The sequence below is a fragment of the Meles meles genome, chromosome 4, assembly GCF_922984935.1.
Source record: "Meles meles chromosome 4, mMelMel3.1 paternal haplotype, whole genome shotgun sequence".
Lineage (NCBI taxonomy): Eukaryota > Metazoa > Chordata > Mammalia > Carnivora > Mustelidae > Meles > Meles meles.
The window spans coordinates 46909305-46933227 of record NC_060069.1 but is presented as its reverse complement, the minus strand read 5'-3'; the positions used below and the strand labels follow the sequence as shown (position 1 = coordinate 46933227).

The window sequence follows — 23923 nt, the reverse complement described above, 5'->3', positions numbered from 1 at the left end:
CTTGATAGGACAGACTACAATACCCCCATGTAAGTAAAAAGTCATTTGCTCTTGTTGCTCCCAGAGTCTCTGAAGCAAGAGTGGAGAGTCAGCAACACAAGCAAAGCAGAGACCATGGCCTTCTCTTCCACTGCTTGCTCCAAGGTCAGGCTTGATCTAGAGGAAGAAAAAGTCTGAACTGGAAGAAAACGTGAAATGTTAGCTTACAATGTCTAGACTAATGTCTAAAGATGAGATCATTTTAATACCTGATACTGACCAGGAAATGATCTGCCTGTGGGATGACTGGGTTTGCAATGATGGAAAAACAATAGTGATTGAAGGCAGAGGGTAAAAAAACAAACACTGAGGTGCGTGGGTGGCTCAGTCAGTTAAACATCCAACTCTTGATTTCACCTCAGTGTCATGAGACTGAGCCCCTCATCAGGTTCTGTTCAGCTCGGAGCCTCCTTGAGATTCTCCCTCTTCCTCTTCCTCTGCCCCTCCCCCCCATCTCTTTCTGTTTCTCTATCTCTTTCTCTCTCTCTCAAACAAACAACTAAATAAAATCTTTAAAAAATTACCCCAAACACACTATCCATATTTTTGGATTTCTAATCAATCTACTTGTAGTTAGTCTAATTTTGTTCAAGCGTTCACTGAGTTAGCCAGTCATTTTGAAAAAATAGAAGACTAGGTGCAAGGTGATAGCACTCGTGTTGTGACAAGAGCTTACGGTGTGTGGCACACTGCTGTACACTTCACACGCATCGTTTATGTCTGATCCTCTCAACCCTACAACGACATCTCATATCAAGAAATTATTTCATGAGCAGTTTGCCAAAGTTCACAGAGATAGGGAGTGATCGAAAATGGCCGTGGCCTTCTCCACCATGCTATTGCCTTCTAGCATAGCTCCTAGAACTTCCTGGTGTATTTTTGGTGTTTTTTTTTTTTAGCATCATCGACCATGTTCACAAATAAATCATACAAATTACTTAAAAATGTCCAACACTGCAAAAGCAATATCACTGATTCAAAATGTTCCAGTCATGTGACTATTAATAGCACACAGAAAAATATGTTAATGGACTATGAATATATATTTCAGCCTGAGGAATCAAAACTGATGTTACTTACATCTCTAATGCTGGTAACTTCTGTCATCGGGTTGATATAATAAACGATTCCTGTATCAGTTTCATGTTTTAAGATGTTACATGAAATTCTCAAGGTTATTAATATCCTGCATTGCCTGATGTTTTATGTTAGTTTTCATAACACTTCCATTGTTGAACAAGGAAAAAGAGATGACTATGTTATTCTTTTTCTTTGCTCTCTGTTGAGGTAGTCACCTTTCTTGCTTATTAAGAGTTAGTATGAAGCCCTGAGTTCTTTGATAGCAAACACTTTATCAGTGTCATCTCAAAGGAAGGAAATGAGCAATAGCTACTGTGAGCCACACCTTGCTTTTGATAGAATTCCTAGAATTAAATGCTAGCATTTGTTTTCACATGTCAAAGACCTAGCAAAAATCTGGTTTTATGTCAATGTGAAGTATAGCTGAATAATAGAAAGTGACCTTTGGGTTTTAAAGATTTCCCTTTCTAGATTTCTTGTACATTTTTCTATGTAAAAGACACACACTGATGAAGAACTCAGAAAACACTGATCATTTTATGAGGCTAAGACCTATTTTCTATCAGGATGTTTTAGTGCCAAATCTGAGGACTTCAAGACTCAACTTACTCCAACACCTCTTTCAAAAAACTCACAGGTGATGTGGGTTTAGTACATAAAGGTGCATCTTTCTCAGAAGCTTCAGTATGTGTGAGCATTTCTGGAGTGTCATGGATAAATACAAATAATTCTGTTTACTTTGCTAAAACACTTACTTGTTAAACAGACCATCAAAGTAATGGCTACATCTTGCATGAGGTACTGGTAATTCCCAAAGAGCTGTAGTTGCTGCAAAGGAAATAAAAGTAAATAGAAAGGGGCACCTGAGTGGCTCAGTCAGTTGAGCATCCAATTCCTGGCTTTGGCTCAGGTCATGAGCTCAGGGTCATGGGATTGAGCCCCATCTCTGGCTCTGCACTCAGTGCAGAATCTGCTTTAGATTCTCTCTCTCCCTCTGCCTATGTCCCTCCCTCCCAGGCTCTCTTTCTCTCTCTCCCTCTCTCTCTCTAAAAATAAATAAATAACTGAATCTTGAACAAAAAGTAAATGGAATTGTTGCTTCTGCCATTGCAGCATTGTTATCACTGCCAAAACTCTTTCTGAAAGTAGTCAGGAAGCAAGTTATTTTTCTTTCTTCTTTAAAAAGGAAGTAATTTACCTACAATCTTTAGCATCTCATTGGAGAGAATGAAACCAGATCACGATTTTTGCAGTGTTTCCCTTAATTCCATATTAGCAATGAGAGTCAGCCAGTTGGGAAACACCCTCTTTATTGGCCACAGTAATCTGGCAGCTGTAGTCTCCGCCTGGACAGTTGAATTCTCAACATAAGATACCCATTGGGAACGTCAAACTTAAAATTTTGAAATCCAAGCTGCAAATCATTCAACAGGTATTACTCTCCATCTTTATCCATAGATTGAGTTCACAATATCGTTCTCTTGGTGTTCATTCACTTTCACAAACTGAACAAGTACCGCCTACCCCAAGTAAGCCCATTGCAGACTTCAGTCTGGTATGCTTGACTTCCTAGGTTTGTGTAGACAGAGAACCTGTCTAAAATTCACGTTTATGAAGTCTTATATAAAGGTCAACTCATTACCACCAGAAACTTACTTTGCAATACCTGTTGCAGCCAGCTGTTTCTCTGCTTCATGGCTGCTGACTGAACACTAAATTATGATTTGAACCATTGGGGACCACATTCATGCGTATAAGAAGTATTTCTGGATTTTTAGAGTGTGAACCCAAGACCCTGAAGTTTCTGATTAAAGGTATTTTGTGGGGTGGGAGGGCGCACCTCAGTGGCTCAGTTGGTTTAAGCATTTGCCTTTGGCTCAGTCATGATCCCAGAGTCCCAGGACTGAGCCCGGCATCAGGCTCCCTGCTCAGCAGGGAGTCTACTTCTCCTTCTGCTCTCCACCCCGCTGGTGCTCACTCTCTTTCTCTCTCTCAAATCAATAAGTAAAATCTTTAAAAAAAAAAAAGATTTTTTGGGGGGAACACTTTTAGTTAAGTGTTTGGGGAACACTTTTAGTTAAGTCTAGACCATCAGAATGAATGGCTGCAGAGTGGCCTCTCTCTATGTGGACATGTCTTTATGCATGTCTTTCATATTTTTGAGAAGACATAAATTGTTCCTCATCCCCATAAATTGTTCCCCAAGGTTCTCCAACTCTCTCTCTGTCTTCCTACATTTCTTCCTCATTCTTTTCCCCTCAGAATGCAGGTGAGATGGAACAGGGAGAAATTTTCCAAGGCAGCCTTGGTTTTTGTTCTAGAAGCTGCTTTCCTAGAACTATGGAGAACTTTGGAAATCTGCAACCTGATTTCCCAGAGGCACATAAGGGCTTGGCCAAGGGCAAAATCTAAGGTGTTCTTAGTGATAGAGGTAGAACTTGAATCTAGGTTTCCTGACTCTCAACCCAGTTCCTGTTTCTAATCTGCCTGGTTGCCACTTAACCCTCTGTGTGTGATTCTTGCACACAACAGCCCACCAGATGCTAGAGGCCTGTGGTCCTCTCGTTCATCTCTCAAATGTCTCAGAAAAACAGTATAATAATTGCCTCCTTGAAGTGTTCCCTGAGCCTGTTGGATCATCTCACTGTAGAGCAAGCTATGACTGAATTAATGAAGATTACTTTTGACTTATACATATTTCTTCCATACAGTTAGTTAATTTTAAAATGTTCATTTTTATCATTTAATTTCAAAAATCTTTTTAAAAATTTTTTTAAATAGGGACACCTGGGTGGCTTAGTCAGTTAACTGTCTGCCTTCCACTCAGGACATGATCCTGGGGTCCTGGGATTGAGCCCCACATTGGGCTCCCTGCTCAGTGGAGAGTCTACTCCTCCCTTTTCCTCTGCTGCTCTCTCTCTCTGTTAAATAAATAAATAAATATATTTTAAAAATTTTAAAATACTAATCCTTTGTTAATGGCATGTCTAAGTGCGTACGTTCTGACCAGGTTCAGCAGTAAATTTCTGGTTTGGGAGTTTTTCTAGTTCTTGGTGCTTCAAGGTCAAATTCAAAAACTTCTCTTTCTTTTTATCTCCTCTTAGTCTTTTGTCAAAAATATTCCATAGTTGGAGACTGATGCATTTCCTGCTGAGTTATATTTAGGCTGTTCTGAAGCTCTCTTCATATTCCAAGTAAAGAAATAGATGCTTGAAGAGGTCAAGTGTCTCCAGTTATCTAGAAAAAACAACACTCCTAGAAAACTGATCCCTAGCTACTTATTTCCAGCTCCATGTGTCATGTGCAGTTATGCCAAGTTCCCAAGTTTGCAGACATCTATTTTGAGAAATGTCATTTATTTATAAAACATTAAATCCAATGTAGGAGCCACACCCCAAAGAATAAACCAGTGATGTAAATGCAATTAAAACTGGGAAGAAATTATTTAGGTTCGTACCCAATAGAGCAGTGAAGTACCAATAAACTGGATTATGCCATACATGGTCAAGTATTTAAATACCCCGAAGGATGAAACCAGAGCAGCTCGGCCTTCTCTGTTTGAGAATAAAAATAAAAATAACTGATTATGCATGATATACATTTCTCAATCTCTTATATTTCAAACAGAGTTCAAGTTTAATAGCTTATTGATATACATTCACTTAATCAGTGATTCATCCTCTCGATTATTTACTGAAGCGCTCATTTGCTCATTCATTCTCTGCTTCAATCATGACCTCACTCACTGACTCATGCACGCACTCTTATTTAGGACTGATGAGGTACTAACATTCTGCTTAGAATCGTGGAGGATATAAATGAATCAGGCACAGTCTTTATTTTCAGTGAATTAAAAAGATTAACATGGATATTATGAACACAAGACATCATGATAAGGTGCAAAATGTCAAGCTTTGATTCGACTGTGACTCGTTATATCCTAACAACTTGCTTCTGAGAACTGAACTGTGTACGTTTTAGAGTCCCACAGAGACTTCACGCTAAAGGACAGGTGTTCTTGCATATTAGGAAGCATGGCTGTGACTCCAATATGTGAGATGAATGGGGTTTTGTTAGTTTCAATGCTCCAGGAAGATCCCATGGTAATAATCTGAGCCGGTGTGGAGTTCAAAGACATAAAAACAACAGTAGAAACTGCAGGTTAAAAAGTAAGCATTTCCCTTTAAAAAATGCTGTTTGAGCTCTTATTCCCTTAACTGAGGCTTGGTTCAGTGGTGGGTGATGACAGGCAAAGAAGACAGTGTGGGGCAGGAGCTCACAATGGAGGAGTGAGGAAACCTGGCAAACAACCCCTCCTGTAGCCTGCTCTTGTCATGGCAGAAGTGAATTCACATGGGAGGCAGCCCACGTCCTCCCTCTGTGGCATGGACATTTGCACTGCCTGAACACTTTGTCAAAGGAAGGGGTACCCAAGAAGGAAAACCTTAAAAGCCAAACTAGTAACCACTTCTCCTTAGACATGATGAGAAGGTTTGGGAGAGACGGGCCAGGATGCATTGGCCAGATGTTTTCCACCAGTTTTAAGGCACTGCCATTTGTTTTCAATGCATAATGGAGCAACCCACAAGCTGAGGAGGGGCCAGCATGTGAAGCCTGGACCGATTTCTCACGTAAACTTTGTAGTTTCATCCTTTTTATCCTTTTGTGTGTACCTTTCCAGAAAAAATGAAAGCACCCAGATCCAAAGGCAAATGCAAAAAGCCATTTTGAGGAAAGTATAAGGGAGGTTTGCACAAGCCTCCAAAATTACCACTATTCCTAATGATGTTGAATTTTAAGAAGCTAACTCATCATTTATGCATTCCGCAACCATTCCTCGAATGTTCTGATGTATCCAGCTTAGTACTGGGCATGATAATACAAACAGGAATAAGGTACCATCCTTGTCCTGAAGCGTTTCAACTAGAGCAACAAGTTAATCATGTTTCAAAAGACACAAACTAGAACCTGTGGATCTACGCATCTAAAACTATATCTCAGTGTGCCTGGGGTGGAGGGATGCTTTCCCAGGAATAAGCATGCATCAAGGATAGCAAGGGTAAAATGAGCCTAACAGAGCTGAACCACACCTAATTTTTATGAATCTATGAAATATAAAAGCAAAGAGCTTCTACCCAAAGTCTTACTAAACCATCTGCCACTAGAGAAATTTTACATCATGACTTGGATCTTAAAATACTACACTGCATTCACAGATGCATTAGGTCACATGTGTAAGACAGAGCATCTGAAGTTCAAATGCAACTGCCTTTTGGATGGATCAAGTAGGCACTTTGTGCAACTGTCCAAGAGTTTAAACTCTCTCCACACTTGGCACTCCAGCTTATCCTGCGTAACTCCCACCTGAGAAGCTTCTTAGCCCAACTGGGCCATTGGGCTTCTACACTCTCCAGTCAAAGCCCCATTGCCAAACATGGCTCTCAACTTTCCCAACCTGGAATATTCTCCCACCTCCTTCCTGTTTACACATATTCTGTCCATCCTTTGAGTTCCAACTCCTCTGCTGAAATCTTCCTTCCTGGCTTAAGTCATCAACCTGAACTACTGGAAAAATTACCACATTGTTAGGGCATTAATTTATTAAAACTAATTTGTTGAACACTTCTCACTTATCAGGCAGAAGATTCTCCATTCTAGGATTATATTTCTATCTATCTGTACCCTTACTAAGATGTGAGTCTTCCAGGGCAAGATTGGTCTCATCCTTCATCCACCACATTTCCAAGCACAATATTTTAAAAAGCTCCATGAGTTGTGTTGATGATGGAAGGCGTGATCTAGGGTACTGCCATTTTGTAGTTGCCATGATATAAACCAAAGTTAAGACAGTAGAGAGAGTAAGGAAAGGGCTTGGAGAGAGTCTCTGAAAGAGCAGGAAAACACAATGCTCGCTTGGCTATGAACAAAAAAGGGAAAGAGTTCAAAATGCTCCGAGGTTCTCAGGGCTCTAAGGACCAGAGAACACAGGAGTTAGGAAGAGGAGCTGTTCTGGAGGCAGGGGAGGTGCTGATGTTTCAGGGTGTGGAAGGACACAGGTACACGCACCCTGGGGTCAGGTAGATGTGTCAAGCTATCTCTCTGCTGTGCAAACAGATGCGGGCGTGGAAAAGATCGCACTGGAATATTTAGGTGAATGACTCCTTCCAGTAGTTGCCCATTCAGATGCACAGATGCACCAAGGGACATGCTGGAGAACTTCATGATCATCCTTTTTGAATAAATCTCAAGTTTTGGTGCTTTCACTGGCTGTGAATATAGACTGAAGTTACCCCACCCTGTTACAGGTGAATAAGATTTGTGAACAAAACATAAAACTTAATGTTTTCTTTTTAACTACATTTCAAATATTGAGTAGAGACAAAATCAGCAATGAGAGCTGAGTGGAGGTGAGGGAGCTACTGAGAAAATCAAGTTTTTATTCCTTAACCTTCCCTCAAATGTAGTCTTCCATGTGATCGTTTTGGATTTTCGCTGATTTGTATCTTGGAGATGTAACACTATTGGGGGAAGTTATCTGATGCAGTGTTCCCTTTGTGCTTCCTCACCCACCCCAATCCTAGGGAGGAAGGTTCCAGTATCCATCCAACGTATAAGATAAGGGAGAGGAGAAGTAAGAAATGCAACTGTTTTTTAAATATCAACTCTACCTTTCAACTATTCACATGGCATAGGCTTTCATCTTGTAAGCCTCAGCAAAAGTCACTTTTTGGGTGGCTGTTACCAGCATTCCCAAGCACTGATGGTCCCTTAATTGGAGCTCTGATAACATTTTACCCATACCTCTGTTGGGACATTTATCACTTTAAATTGTGGTTGAATTCTGCCCAGAGTCAGACAAGGAGCCCATCAGTCATGAGGGAGGAAGAGGAAGTAGTGGCTTACTTGATGAGCTGAGGCACACACTTGATGTTGGCTATTTTCGAGGTGAAGTGGGAGGCCACAGATGCTTCCTGCTCTGACAGCGAAATGCCCGCATGAGCCATTTTCAAAGCCTAGAACGACAAGTCCACATTACACCCAGGACTCCTCAGGCCACGTTCTAACTCTTCCAACTCCACAAGGCTATTCTTAACATTGTCGAGTTTATAACACTGGAACATTCCAGCCCTGGGTATGTGCTTATGCCATTCCCCCACCTGGAGTACCCTCCCTCTCCTGATCCAGAAAGTCATCAACTGAAGAGGGACCAGCTAAACAATGACCTCAAGGTAGGAGAGTGGTGGGTGTGTTCGTGTGTGTGTGTGTGTGTGTGTGTGTGTGTGTGTGCATTGGTTGCAGGAATGTAGATGTGATAAGAAAATGGAAGCATTCATTCAAATAGTCCATGAGAAAGATGACAACATTTGGGTGGACGTTTGCCGGGGCTGTCACGGTTCTTACCACTCAGCAGGCTATCTTCATGAACAAAAGGAAAAGCTATCTAATCTTCATCTTTTCCTGCGTAGCCTGATCTAGCCATCCAGCTAACTGCTGGGATGAAGTACGGGATGGAAAGCATCTTCACTGGAGACAGGGACCGGATCATATACATCACAGATCACTCCAGGACATGTTTCCTCACTGAAATAAAGGCTAATTCATTCTCATCAAGACGAGAAGCAGCCCAGAGAGTGCACAGAACAGACAATGGCTAATTAGCAGGCCAGCAAGTTCCTAATCCTACAAGAATTGTATGAGCATAAAATGGGATTTTGTACCTTCTGTAGTTCTGTAGCACACAAAGTATCTTGTTACCACGGCTGGTACATGCTAAATTCCTATTCAATAAATATTAGAGTATTTGCTTCTTCCTCTTTTCTCCCTTAGTATTTGGTTTCTTTATTACATATTTTAGGACCATCTACTTTATGTTTCAGTTAATATTGTGCAAGATTCTTTCCCCGACTAGATAATGAATTTTAAGGAGACAGAGACTATGTCCTTTTTAACACTTATTATTTCTTTTGGACTAAATTCTACATAACTATGGCAATGGGTACTCATTCTAGGTTTTGAAGAGCAGACTAACAACTGGCTTCTCATGAAGTGTAAGGTAGAAAAATGTATAAGAGATCTTTAAGTGTGAGCCATTTTTCCATAGCACTTTGAAGAAAATATGTAAAAAGAAAGTAAACAACTACTCAGATCTTAAATATCTAATAGGCTTTAGAAATACAAAGCAATACTCTTCAGTTTTGTACTGAAAATTTTGTACTAAAAATATTTTCTTATTTTCAAGGTAGGCTATGGTTTCAACATATCTTCAAAACTCAGAATCCAAAACATGTGCTGCCTTCTCTTGTATATGGAATGTAATCTGCTGAGAATCATTAATTTAGGCTTGCTATAGTTCGTAATAGCCCAATAGTTTGGTCTATGATTTCACTGATGGTAAGAATTTGGGATTAAAGCCAACTTTTAAAACTAACCTTGGGGAAGTTTAGCAGGGAGAAAATGCAGTTTATACATAATTCAAAACTTTAAACCATCTGCTTCAAATGTTTTCTTCACTAAGACTTTACCAAGTTGTGTGACTTGGGACAAAATAAATAAATAAATAAAAATGAAACAAAAAAGAAGAAAAAGAAAGAGAATAAGGAATTCACCTCCTTGAGATTCACTTCTGTATTGGTAACATGAGTGATTTAAAGCAGCTCATCGTGAAGAGTCCCTTCTGGGTCTGAACCACAGGAGTCTAAGAAGTTCTAGAATAAGAAGTTCATTGTCCTTCTTATTCTAGGAGTTGTCAGAAAACAGAAGTGACTCATCTGACTTTACACCTCTCAGTGTCCAGCTCACACTCAGGTGTGGGGAATGTAAACAGCAGACTGATGAAGTGATTGCTGACAGAAGGGTGAAGAGACAGACCCGGGGAACTGTGGGGTCCTCAAGAGGGACAGTAGGGAACCACCTGCATTGGTTGAAGTCATTTCTACTCACCCCGCAGTCATTAGCCCCATCTCCACACATGGCCACATAGTAACTGCAAGGGAAAGCATGAGAAAAATTAATGCCTTAATGCCTCACTTGGATAATTTTCATCACAACCAACTTGCATGCAATGCGTGTGTGTGTGTGTGTGTGTGTGTGTGTGTGTGTGTGTGTTTTGAACACATGTGGAATCAGGCTGACGGAAAATGACTGGGAGAGAAGTATTCCTAGACAAATAAAGCTATTGTGTTATCTAAATTGTTTCAATCACATAGAAAGTATAGTGATTCTGCCAAAGACATCCACCAAGATGAATATACATTTTGTGAGAAGTTCTGGGTGATTGTATCAACTACGGCTAAGCTTTAGTGCGTGCAACCGTAATCATAGCACTTTCCTCACCTAACACACAGATAGAACATAATCCATCTGTGTTTGGTGGCTGACAGCATGGAAACCTCAGAGTTTAGACATGAGGAGGAGAAACACTTGGGAAATGGTTGAACAGATTAAACCAGAGACATAGACACATAATCTTGGTGCAACCTGGAGTGATATGAGATAACATGTTATACCAGTTTGATGTGCAAACACATGATATAAATAGAAGGTCAATATAAAGCTGTTGGCAAAGAAAAGGAATTTCTGATGCAGGACATACTCTGTCTTCTCTTATAGGTTAAATAATACATTATGGGTATTGATTAATGGCAATACTATTAAAGGTTCAGAGACAATTTGCCAGAAACACACAAAATAACAAAATCAATACAGGCAAAAAATGAAGTTCTCAGAATTTTCCTTATTATTAGTTGGAACATAAGAAATATTCATTTTTATAAGTCGAAAATGGTCAAATGTGAAAAACTCATGAGGTTCGAGCTAGTATTTGGCTGGGAGAGATGAAGATCCCCCATGAACATTTCATGTGCTCACATGAGTGTCATGACCACACACACTTGTGGAAGTGGCTTCCTCTCTTCAGGCTTGAAGCCCATGATCCGTCTTTACAGCACACAAAGAATCTTACATCTTCTAGTGTTCCCTGAATGCAGGCAAGAACTTGGACAACTTTATGTGCATTGAAGACAAGGAGGAGTAAGATGGGGAAATCAAGAAGAGGGTTCATTCTGAGGCAGCATCTATCTTCCTGAATTGATTTTAAAGGGAATATAGCTTTTCAAAAGTAAGCATATATATTGGTAAAATACCTTGGGTATTTGAGAAAGGTAAAATCACTTTCTTCAGCCACTATCATATAATGACCATGTAAGTAAAATAGTCATTTTACGCACTGGTTACTAACCCAGCTTCAAGGCATTATAGGAGTTGGTAGGCAGTTTCTTAAAACGTCACTAAGAATGTTTTGGCAACAAAAAATAGTGGTGAAAGTCAGTCTCCTGATTTTACCTACTACTTCTTGGCAATTATGTGAAGTTTCACTGTTCTCTTTTCCTTTTTACTTTCCAGAAGTCTGTAGGCCAGAAATTGTAACATTCCCAGAAAGTTATAGGTAGGTCTGGTCTCAAGAACTATTTTGTTCTGATGTGACTTGGTCATCTATGTTTTTAAAAGACATAAGAAAGGACGGTTTTTTTTTTTCTTATTTTGCCTCTATACCCAAGCCCCTGCCAGGGCTGGATGCAGTGAAAATATCACTCCACCTCTTTCCTAGAAGAGCTGAAATTATTCACCTATTCCCTAATGAACCAACTTTAAATAATTCCAGGTGACGACTCCCACACGTCCCCATTTTTCCCGTTTTAAATGATACAAGCCCCTATTTTTCCTATTCTCCACATTCAAGCCGAGAATCTTCCTCTACGTGATGCTGTAGAGACCACAGGAGGAAGGCTGTCTGGGGCAGGCAGCTTCCAAAATGGCTCTCTGCGTTTGCCACCTCTTGGAATTCATAATGTTGTTTAAGCCCCACCTTCAGTGTGGGCTGCACCTACTGACTTGCTTCTCATAAAGAGAATATAGCAGAAGTAATGGGATATCACTTGTAAGATGAGGTTATTAAAAATGATGATCTCTCTCTGTCTCTCTTGCTCACTCTTGTGGAAGCTAGCCACCACACTGTGAACTGCCTTATGAAATGACCTGTGTAGCAAGGAAGTGTGGGTGGCTTCTGTCCAACAGCCAAGGGAAAAGTAGGACTCTTAGCCCAACCACACACAAGGAACTAAATCCTGCCAACAACAGGGAAGGGAGACTGGTGGCAGACCCCTCCAACTCCAGTGCTGAAGGAGCTGCTGTCCTGGCAGACCCTTGATGGCAGCCTTGTGAGAGGTCCCAAGCCAGAAGACTCCGCTCAGTACACCTGGGTTTCTGACCCATAGAAATGAAAAATAATAGTGTTATTCTAAGCTAGTAAACTTGGAGGTAATTTGTTATACAGCAATAGATAATGAATACACTCTCCTTTCATGCAATAATATGCAATAATACCTACTTTAACTTTTGAAATTCTTCAACAAGACTAGATTTCTGTCCAGGAGACATTCTTGCAAAAATGGTTCCATTCACCAGAATCTGAAGAGAAAAACAATATCGCAATAAGATTAGGAAGAGGAACACCTTTTAAGTTAAAGAACAGCCCTGAAAATCATTCCTGGCCTATGTTTGAATATAGCCTTGGGAGGTGTGTCATTAGCGCAAATGTCAAGACAGGGAGAAAGGGGACTCAGTGCTTTACTTTTCAGCTTTCACTTTCATCCCCCATCACGACTTTATGGCTTTCTTCCAGGCCATTTTTCTGAAATGGGATAACCTTGAGTTAATAACTGGAAAGCAGCAGAGCATATGGGACAAAAATGCTTAAGGAAATACAGTTTTCTACTAAACACCATCTCCACAATTGCAGTATAGGTAGCGGAAAAACAGCAGGTGAGGAGTAGAGAACCAAGGTTCTTTTCTCAGCTCTGGTCCAACTCGCTGGGCAAACCTTCCACAAGGGACCTAACCTCTCTGAGTCTTAGCTGCCCCATCTCCTCAAGGAGGAACTACACTAACAGCTTTCTAGAAGCCTCTAGGGTTGAGATTCAATGGTCCTTGACTGGTAAGGCAACGGAATTTTCAAGAAACTGCGAACAGATGGTTGCTGCCCTCAGCTTGTGCTTTACACTTATCTCCTTCACACTGACAGCACAACCCTAAATAGACACACAGAGGACAAGATAACAAATGATTTTGAAAATAAACCATGAAGCCTTTGTTTCCTGCTGCTGTAATTTAAGAATCCAGACAGGACAGGGAATAGAGCTCAGCTTGACATTGAGTTGGTGACTTTTAGAGAGAGGGTAACCCACAAAACAGGCAGCACATTTGGAACTATTTGGAGGTACTCCCTGCTAGGGAGGGAGAGATGGAGGAAGCCTGAGGTTGGGCTGGCCATGGGGGTGAGGAGCTGGACCAGAGCTCAGACTCTGAAGAAGGGGTCATGTGCTTATGTGGGACCAGGTAGGTCTGGGGAACTTCTGAAGGGACAGTGCCACTTTGGGGGTGTATATTCCCTAAATCTGAGACAATCTCACTAATTATCACCTTCACTTCTCTCTTCTTTTTTGACTCACTAATTTGAGGCAAAACAAAACACTTCATTTCACCAGTACTTACTTTTGGAAGCAAGCTGTTGAAATGCTGAAATATCACTTGGTATGATTTCCCACTCATTGCAAAATGGTAACAGCTCCCTCTTGCTCCATCAGGCACTGAACTGTTCCCAATGTTAAGGTATGTTTCCTAAATTCAAAAGAGCATGGTTTTCACATGGGTTCTCAGGGAATGTTTCTGCTTTCCTATGTTTTATAGAAGGAAGTATGTTTAAGTTATGTAACAGTGGGAGGACCAGCAAATACATAATGTGTAATTATCCAGGGAACGTAGATACAGATGAAGAAGATGCTTACAATGTCCTCCCCCAATTATATGAACATATGAGACATTGACAACATAATGCTTGGGATTCTATCCTAGGAGATAATACCTGCACTATCAGTCTACTGAGGAAATCCTTCCAAGGTATCACTTGGCGATTCCAAGGAAGAACAGAACACATTCTTCCCTTCTCTTTCTTCTCCTCTTCATGCAGACTTTAATTTTCTAAGATCTTTTACTATTCATTCATTCATTCACACATCATGCGCCAGACTCCTTCTTTGGAGCCTAATTCCTTATAGCACCTGCGTTCTCCCCACCTCAACAGGTGACACATTCCTACACAGTGGCCAGCATCTCTTGCATACCCTAGGTGCCATTATACCAGCTTGACTCCTTTGCTGAAACCCTTCTCTCCTGCCCTCTGTATGTCAATGTGTCCCACGTGGCTCAACCTCGAAAAAGAGCTCCCAGTGAATGCATATGCATTCATCATACCCACAGTTGATCATACTTTTTTTTTTAAGATTTTTATTTATTCATTTGAAACAGAGAGAGAGAACATGAGCAGGAGGAAAGGGAGAGGGAGAAGCTGACTTCACTGAACAGGGAGCCCAATATGGGGTTTGATCCCACAACCCTGGAGATCATGACCTGAGCCGAAGGCAGATGCTTAACCATCTGGACCACCCAGGTGCCCAGATGCGCTGGGTGCATGCACCCAGGTGCGCTGATCATGCTTTTTAATGCAACATTTCTCGAGGTCTTTATATTAGTGTAGGACTCTAAGTTCAAGTGATATAAAAGGTGAGAACATTTTTTTTTCATTAGAGGGATCCATCTGAGGAAAAGCATTGTTTTGGGAAGAAAAATATTTTGATGTACTGAATTAGGAGGCAAAATGATATAGCCCTCCCTTTCCATTCCCCATTGCAAAACAGCCAATAAAAGATATGCTTAAAGAATTCTACATGCGGTAAAGAGAGAATTCCTTTTATTTTCACTGAAAAGCTAGAGAAGAAAAGTGTGGTGGGGAGCCAGGGAGGAGGAAAAAGCCTGAGACTGTGATGTGACTTCTCCCAGCAACAACTAAAAATTCACTAAAGGTATTACACAGGTGAATGGGTAGTGTGAATGGACTGTTTGTTAAAAATTAATGCAGACTTGGGGTGCCTGGGTGGCTCAGTGGGTTAAAGCCTCTGCCATCGGCTCAGGTCGTGATCCCAGGGTCCTGGGATTGAGCCCCGCATTGGACTTTCTGCTCCGTGGGAGGCCTGCTTACTTCTCTCTCTCTGCCTAGTTGTGATTTCTCTCTGTCAAGTAAATAAAATATTTTAAAAAATTAATGCAGACTGATCCCTAAAAAAAATAATAGTAGTGAAGACTTGAGTTTTATCACACAGTGCAATTGAGGCAACATGTATTGACACAGAAGCAAGTGAGTTTGCAAGGAAATAAGCACCAGAAATCTGCAAAACATAGAGGGAGCTGCCATCTTTTACAGCCAATGCAAAGGGGTTTGAGCCAAGTAAGGGCAAAGTCACTCTGTACAGTTGTGCAGTTTGTATACTGAACAAGGCCTGCTCTACACGTAACAATCCAAAGGGCTAGTCAGTCTCAAGGAAGGGAGCATTTTTGTAATCTACCATCTGAAGAACCACCTTCTTGAACTCACCATGTAGGCAGAGGCATTACACTTAGGGATGGGATGTCAGGCTGCAGCTCATTTTCTTCACAAAAGCATAAGAAACTTGCTATCTAGAGAAGCCCAACACCTGTTAACTTCATGTCACAGGCACAGCACAATCTAAATGCCCGTGGATCTGGGTGCAATCAGACTGACTTAAATTTTATTTCCCAGTCTGCAACTTGCCAGTTGTGTGTCTTGGGTAAGCTCACCTTGCTGGGCCTCAGTTTTTTTCATTTGCAAAATGAACATTTTGTCAACTGTATAAGCTAACTGTGAAAATCAAATGGGAAATATGGATGCAAATTATTGGTTCCCAGCCACGATTGCATATCAGAATCTTGGGGAGAAAAAGGCTGCTGCAAGCTCCCAACATAGAGATTTGGATTTCATCAATAAAGCCTTGGCACTGGAAGCTTAAAAACTCTTCCAGGTGATTTCTTCGCACAGCCAGGGCTGACACGTGCTGGTGGAAATGCTAAACGTTTTGCAAATTGCAGAACTCTGGACAGCTGTAAGGGGTTTCGACCGTGGTGACTTCTAATGGTGAGAGAAGGTTGCTGGGACCAGGGGTATATGCCGTCAGGGCAGGCCACCAAGGGGCCTTCTAACATTTGCTCACATTCTTCCCCAGGCCATTCTCTTGGTTCTCGACCAATTGCCAAGTCACAGAGGCAGGAACAAAATCTTCTGGTTCATTGGCTTCAACAAGGATCACTTGGCTTCCTCTAGGAATCATTTCAGAATTCTTTGCCACAGTAATAGCTGTTTGAAGGTTGTCACCTAGATGACAAAGAGAGTTAGCTTGCTTCTGTATTAATCTCTCAGCAGCCAGAATTGAGCTCTGCCTCTTCTGAGTGTCCATACTACATTGCTGGTGCTCTTTGGGGGCATTTCCCTTTTTCTGCCTTATTTTATAACCATTTGGCAGCATCTCTTGCCCAAGCTTGTCTGTCCCTAGTGGTCAAAAACTATGTCTGCATCTCCCTCCCATAATAACATCATGTCCAGAACATTGCATATTCCCCAAACATGCAGGACTGAAGAAAGACATGGTTAAGCACTTTATGACAGATCTCAGGAGACTGACAGCCCTGACTGGTTGAAGGTAACGTGGGCCCACTCTGATAGCATGGAACCAGCTTGGGGATCCGGATTGCTGTCAAGCAGAGAACAGAACACTGAAAGCTGCGTCGTGCTTGGATTAGATCAGCATATGACTGCCAGCTTCACAGCCCTGAAGGACAGTCCAGTAGAGTCTTTACACCCTTTACACAGAAGTCTCACTAAGATTCCTGGTGATCACATATCTATTCTTATGTTTAAACATTTACTATGAGCTGACTAGCATTGTGCCAAGCCCAGGTAGGGAGAGGGAACGTGAAACATAGAGCATGAAGTATGGTCCCTGCCACCAAAATATTTGGTCATATTAGGGCTGCTGCACTTGGGCTCGGGTAATGGGAGTCCAAGATAACAAATGACAACTAAGCATTTTTCCTTCTATCTTAGCCACCTGAACCCACTCAGCTCACACGGTCTTTTCTGATTCCTGGGATACATTGAATGTTTCAGGCCTCCAGAAACACACACCAGTAATCATCACCGTCCTGATGCGGGCTTCACTCAGTTCCTTCAAGACTGGTTTGGTTTCCTTTTTCAAGCGATTCTCCATTATGAGAAGTCCCAGAAATGTCAACTCTGACTCTGCTTTCTCTCTTTGGATTCAGGAGAAAATCAATTTTAAAGCTTATTTATGTAGTTTTGACAATTGAACTTTATTTCTTCCTTTTAAACAAAGCTAAGTTTTATCAATGTAACATATGCATATGTTTTAAAAATTGGAAAGAAAGAACCCAAAGCTTGTGATGAAAACCAATAGTTCCTGTCTCCAGACACCCTCTCCCCTTTGGCTTCCCAGAGGAAAGCACTTCTATATCTTTTAGCAACTTCTCCCAGTTTCACCGTCCTGATGCAGGCTTCACTCAGTTCCTTCAAGACTGGTTTGGTTTCCTTTTTAAAAACAATGTGCTTATCTAACAACTTTTGTTGTTTTAAAAAACTTCTATTTTTAATGTGCTTATCTAACAACTCTTTTGTTGTTTTTAAAAACTTTTATTAATCATATATACATGTCATATTAATCATATATATATTTATTTATTTCAAATAGTTTTTTTTACCTTGTAATTATTTTAGACATTGATTAAGTATGTACTGCATATGAAATACTATGGTAATAGTCAAATATGGAATCATTCATTTCAACCTCCATCTGTAACCTCCAGAAAATACATGACATCAGCCAAACATTTGAAAAGTCTTCAGAATTTGAAATTGGAAGCTTGGAATCTAACTGGGTTACATTCATTATGTGGGACAACTCCTCAGAAATGAAGACCTTTTAAAAAGGAAATGTGGGACCTTGAGAGCTTGTTTGGAGGTTCTAGCAGGGGAGCGCAGCTACTCGTATAACAAATAACATGGAGGACATGGGGAGATGGAGAGGAGAGGGAGTTGAGGGAAACTGGAAGGGGAGATGAACCATAAGAGACTATGGACTCTGAAAAACAACCAGAGGGTTATGAAGGGGCGGCAGGAGGGGGGGGGTGGGAGGTTGAGGAACCAGGTGGTGGGTAATAGGGAGGGCACGTACTGCATGGAGCACTGGGTGTGATGCCAAAACAATGAACACTGTTATGCTGTAAATAAGCAAATAAAAATAAATAAATTAATTTAAAAAAAAAAAAGGAAATGTGGGACCAAGATCTCTTTTTTTTTTCTTTTTCTTTTCAGCGTAACAGATTTCATTGTTTTTGCACCACACCCAGTGCTCCATGCAATATGTGCCCTCCTTAATACCCACCACCTGGCTCCCCCAACCTCCCACCCCCGCCCCTTCAAAACCCTCTGGTTGTTTTTCAGAGTCCATAGTCTCTCATGGTTCATCTCCCCTTCCAATTTCCCTCAACTCCCTTCTCCTCTCCATCTCCCCATGTCCTCCATGTTCTTTGTTATGCTCCACAAATAAGTGAGACTATATGATAATTGACTCTCTCTGCTTGACTTATTTCGCTCAGCATAATCTCTTCCAGTCCCGTCCACGTTGCTACAAAATCTTATATTGTTTCTTATCCTGTCCAGAGAGGAGTTAAGATTGAAGAAGGAGAGGGAGATTATGGTCAGTCAACCCTGATGTTGGGTCCTGTCTCACCTCCATCTTCCACAGTATATGACAGAGCTGAGTCTCAGCCTCTCAGCTTCCACAGGGTGAAGCAACTTCCCTCTCCTGACATCTCTCTTTCTGCGTGGTGTAGACTATACTTCTTCCATCTGCTGATTCAGCTGCCTCTCCTCTCCCCCGGCCCCACTTCAAATCTTACAGAAACGTACAGAAATCTCTCATCTGCAATTATTGCTTGTCTGGTTTTCTTTGATATTGTTTCTTTTCTATCATGTTGGTAGAACTGGGAGGAAGAGGAAATAGACACATGAGAAAGAAAAAGATCAGAGTTGGATGTCCTGGTGAAAAATATAACTCAAACTTAGATGGGAACATGGTGAAGAAACTTCTCTCTGGAGTAGAGAGCAAGTTACTACATCTTCATTCAAAAGTCCATCCACCAAATAATTACTCTGTTTTAGACCTAATAGTAGGCACTTTGGTGAATACTCAGATAATTAGATATGAATCATGCCTTAGTGACCTCAGGAGAATATTATAAAAGAAGATCTATCTAATACATATTATGCTAAATTCCCATCATTTAACTTCATGAGTCTCTATTACAGATTGGACTAATATTTTCTAATTACCTAGAACTAAAAGAAACATCCAGAAATCTTGTCACCAGTTTATTCTGGTTTTGATCTCTATTTTATGACTCTTCTGTCTTTCACCAATTCAGGCACTTAGGCCTCTTTTTACTCTGCCACATTCTCAGCAAGATCCTGTGTCAGGGCTGTGCCCGCTCTTCCTATTGCCTGCAATGCTCTTCCTCCGGATATCCACGTGCTTTGCTCCCCTACTTTATGCATTTTTCTGTTAAAATGTCACCTCCTCAGTGGACTCGCTGATCACCCCATGTAAAATGGCATTATTATCTATCTCCCCCAATTAGGATATAAACTTCTGAAGGCAAAGATTTTGTTTTATTCATTTCTGAATTTTCAGTGTCTTGAAGAGCATCACACAGAGTCAAGCTCAATAGAAATTTGCTAAACCAATGAAAGAGGGAATTTTGAAAAAGCCCTGCTTCTGTTTTCTAGTTTTGTTTTTCCTTAAAAAAAGAAACTCTTCTACTTCCCTTTTATGATACTATTTTTTAAAGAAGTTTTTGATTTTCCTGATTGGGAAACTTTGCTAAATATAATTTGATTGTGCTAAAACTCAAAACACTTTTCCTTTTCTCTGTTTGAAAATAGTAACTAAATTTTAAGAAGCATAGTAGGGGGTTGATATTCTCTATGAAAATGTGAGATGGTTGGAAATCTAGCACATTATATCACCACTTTCTTATTTTGTTATATTTATAATAATAGCTATCTCACTAGTTACTTTTAAATGAGAGCATCACAGCTGTACTAGTATGTGGCAGCTGAGTGATGGCTATCCTCCTTGTCTAAATACATCAATTTTTTTCTTCACACATAACCCTAGCTTTGTTATTAAAATTTTTTTGTCATGAAAAATTACAAAATCCTGTGTGTAATGGGTCTTCATGCTTGCTTAAGAATAGCTAACACCTTGAATATTAAATCTGACAGTGCCATTCATTTTTTTCAAAATGATCTTTGCAATTCTATTTAGAAGAATAAAATGTCATGGTTGAAAGTCTCCTTGAAGATCATCCAATCCTACACTTTAGAGATGAGGGAAATAGACACAGTGTAAAGAAGAGACAATGATTCCATTAGAGCAGATTGACATAGGTTGCAAATAGTTACACTGAACCAAGGATATCCACATCTTATGCAAAGGTGCTAATTGTATATAAATGAGGGTCTCTCTATCAGCAACACAAAGTCAAAGATAATAATGCATAGATAATTTGTTATTCAATGTTCCACAGTATTTCACTATTCCTTTGTCTTAGACAATTCAAAAATAACCTTTAAAAACTAAGAAACAAGCTTTGCGCAGTGGCAGTATCGTAGCCAATGAGGTTTATCCGAGGCGCGATTATTGCTAATTGAAAAACTGAGAAACATTAAAAGAAAAAAAAAAGAATCTGCAGATTATCCTCTAATGAGGATGATTTATACCCTTAATGTAATGAAGAATACTGAATTCTATTTCATATAACTCAACTTGTACACACTATCTCTCCAGAACTGAGAGAGATGTACTACTGAGCCCTGGAAGAAGCCAGGTCGGAAGGATGCTCGAGGTCTGTCACATGCCCATTGTCTCCTTCTTTCAAGGAGATGGGACCCCAGTCAGTCAGCCACATAATGTTCCAAGGCTGAAGGAGTGTTGGTTATTTTTGATGGGATGTTGGGATGTAGGGCAGAGATAGCTCACTGGCGCCTGGGAGTCAGGAGATCTGGACTGCCATCCTTGTTCTACCTCCAACCGGCATTTTGACTTCAGCAAGTCTTTCCCAGTGTGGCTTAGAGTCACCTATCTCCAAATTAGGAGATTGGAGGAGATGAGTCTCCATCTCCAGGAAGCTTCCCTGTGATTTGAGCTGTCCTGTCTGTCTCCAGCATTCACTTACTTGATGCACACAGAGCCTGCTCTAGTGCTGATTTCTGAGTTCCTTACCGGGCTAAATTCTGTAATTCTGAAAGCTTCTCCATCTTCAAGTCTTTATGGGCAAGGGCAATAACACGGAAGCCTTGTACTGTATAATTCCTCAGTTTCTGTGGGAAATCCTTGGGTACTGTCAGGTGAGAGGAAAGAGGTAAACGTAAGGTCACACTGAAGGCTACCCAGCTCCTAAACAAGACTCTGGGATCCAGTCACTGTACCTTGTTTTAAAACTCCAGAAAACACTTTAATAGAAAAACTAAAGCTCCAGCTAAAAGCCACAAACAACTTCATTCGTGTGATCTTATTATTCTGACAGAAATGAACGCCAAAGTAACACTGGGTCATCAACTGGGTGTCAAATCCCCTGGCTAGGTTGAATAAGGACAGGCCTCAGGACTGAGTCTACGTGGGTGAAACGAGGGAAACAGCCAATCCTCTAGACTAGAAGTCAGCAAACTACTGGCCAAACCTGGCCCATTACTTGTTTTTTAAAATAAAGTTTTATCAAAATGAAATGTAGCCATGCCCATTTGGTTACCATTTATGACTACTCTGGAGTCACAATGGCAGGGTTAGTGGTTGACACAATACCATGTAGCCTACAAAACCTAAAATATTTTCTACCTGGTTCTTTGCAGAAAAGCTGTCCAGTCCCTGCTTTGGATGACAGATGATACAATGCCAACATTTGTGTATTTTGGCATAGTAGTCATAACTATCGTTAAAATACTTACAAAATCTTCATGGTTTGTAGAATGCCTATAAGGGTATTAAAAAGAAGCACAGCATAATGGAAGTATATTGTGGCTTAGGTAACAAAACACCTAATTTTTAGTCTCCACACTACCATTAACTAGATCTCTGACCTTGGGCTTGTTAGGTCTCTCTTCTATACTTTCATTTCTCCGTCCATAGAATGAGGGAATACGGAACTCTATGTCCCCATTCAGCTCTGACTTTCTGTAGTTCTAAAATGTTCCAGGAGGCGAGGATCGAGGAAGATCCTGGTTCTCTCCCTTTCTTAAATACAGGGGGAGAAATCACTGTAGTCCTTATTAGCCTATGTCAAAGATCTGAGATAAGAACAATAAGAAAAATTGAAAGTTCTACCAGAAGGTTGAGAGGTGAGAAGTGACAGGCCCAAACCCTCACAACAGAACAGGGGCAATAGTCATCGGTTAGAATTTCAAGAAGATACTCACTTGTATCTGTGAGGAAAAAAAAAATTAAACCGCAAAATATAGGACATCAGTCTGTGAAGCATAGAGTGATAGAGGTAATGAGAGCTCTGAGAAAGATCAAAGTCAGAGAAAAGGGGCCGCTTCCAAGGTAAAAATGGCTCTAAGTAGGAGGCAGAAGTTAAAGCAATCATTTGCCAAATCTAGAATTGTGTGCACAAGTTGATGGCTATCAGCAATCATAAGGAGAAAAAAATGAAAATCAGGAGAAAAAGACCAATTTTATCCAAATGAACTCATTTGAATGCAACAATATTCTTACAAATCTGGGCTGCCGCTTAGAGGGTGCATGTATTTATAAGACTAAGAAACAATACAAATCAACTCAAAATCTGTCCCAGAAAGAGGAAATTGCTGTGAAAATGATCAATTACATTGCTCTAATACCATCTAATTCACTCTAATCACTTTTTTTGGTAAGAGATTTATCTTGTCTATATTCTCCTTCCATTGATCTGCACAAGCGCTTATGTGGTATCAGCCCCTGGAGGGGGCGGGTGGAGCACCCCAGCCGCAGGATGAGTGCAGGGTCCATACCTGTCCTGTTGGTTCCCAGAGCATGCTCCTCATTCTTGCCCTTCTGGAGATCCTTATATAGCTTCCTGTTTTGGCTCCTGATGTCTGCTTCGTATCTCCTTCCCTGACACCCCATTGTGGTTGGACTTTTCTGGATGGACCGAAGTCAGATATTTACTCTCTGCCTTTCTGCCTTGAAATTCTCAACCTCTGCCTTATCAAATGTATTCATTGATTTAGACTTTTGTGTTTTATGTATTTGGATTTCTGAAATATTTTACCTCCTAAAAGCGAACAGGGTCAGTTAAATGAGTACCTGTTTCAGGCTTGCAGAACTTGGCCAGCATCTCTGGGGCACCCTTCATGTAGACATGGAAGTGATCCTCCCCAGACACCTGAGTGACCACAGACATCCTCTGCAGACTTGAGGAGAATGGAAACTGGCGCAAGATGGCTATGGCTTCCACAGGACTCTGCGAGAGCACCAAGAAAGGGGAGCTTAAGATGCCTGTAAGTGAAATTTAGCAGGTGCACACCAATAGGGTTTGCTCTGCAGAAACCCAGGGACATAACGAATTGGTGTATTTGTCACAACATTGATACTTTCCTGACTGTCTCTAAGGCGATTCCCTCATCAAATTGTCCCCTCTGCAGGGCCCTTCCCCATGGCTGCCTGGGGAAATCCTAATTACCTTCCAGGCAAAGTTAACAGGTCACTTCATCTGTGATGCTTCTCTCTCTCTCAGAAACATATTCACTCCCACCTCTGGACACATGTAGCTCTTTCTTCGGCCTTTA

General features: G+C 40.9%; 1 protein-coding gene and 1 pseudogene across 1 annotated transcript in view; one reads left to right on the top strand and one right to left on the bottom strand.

The window, feature by feature from the left end:
- ATP13A5 (ATPase 13A5) overlaps positions 1-23923 on the bottom strand; it is a 100824-nt gene that overhangs the window by 20942 nt on the left and 55959 nt on the right. Inside the window, exons 16-25 of the mRNA XM_046003647.1 lie at positions 23442-23598; positions 21384-21501; positions 17210-17334; positions 16239-16399; positions 13669-13794; positions 12506-12585; positions 10060-10102; positions 8023-8132; positions 4577-4673; positions 1875-1947 (exon numbers count right to left, since the gene is read on the bottom strand). Coding sequence (XP_045859603.1) covers positions 1875-1947; positions 4577-4673; positions 8023-8132; positions 10060-10102; positions 12506-12585; positions 13669-13794; positions 16239-16399; positions 17210-17334; positions 21384-21501; positions 23442-23598 — 1090 coding nt within the window. The remainder of the gene's footprint in view (positions 1-1874; positions 1948-4576; positions 4674-8022; positions 8133-10059; positions 10103-12505; positions 12586-13668; positions 13795-16238; positions 16400-17209; positions 17335-21383; positions 21502-23441; positions 23599-23923) is intronic.
- On the top strand, positions 20748-20915 carry LOC123941002 (annotated as a pseudogene).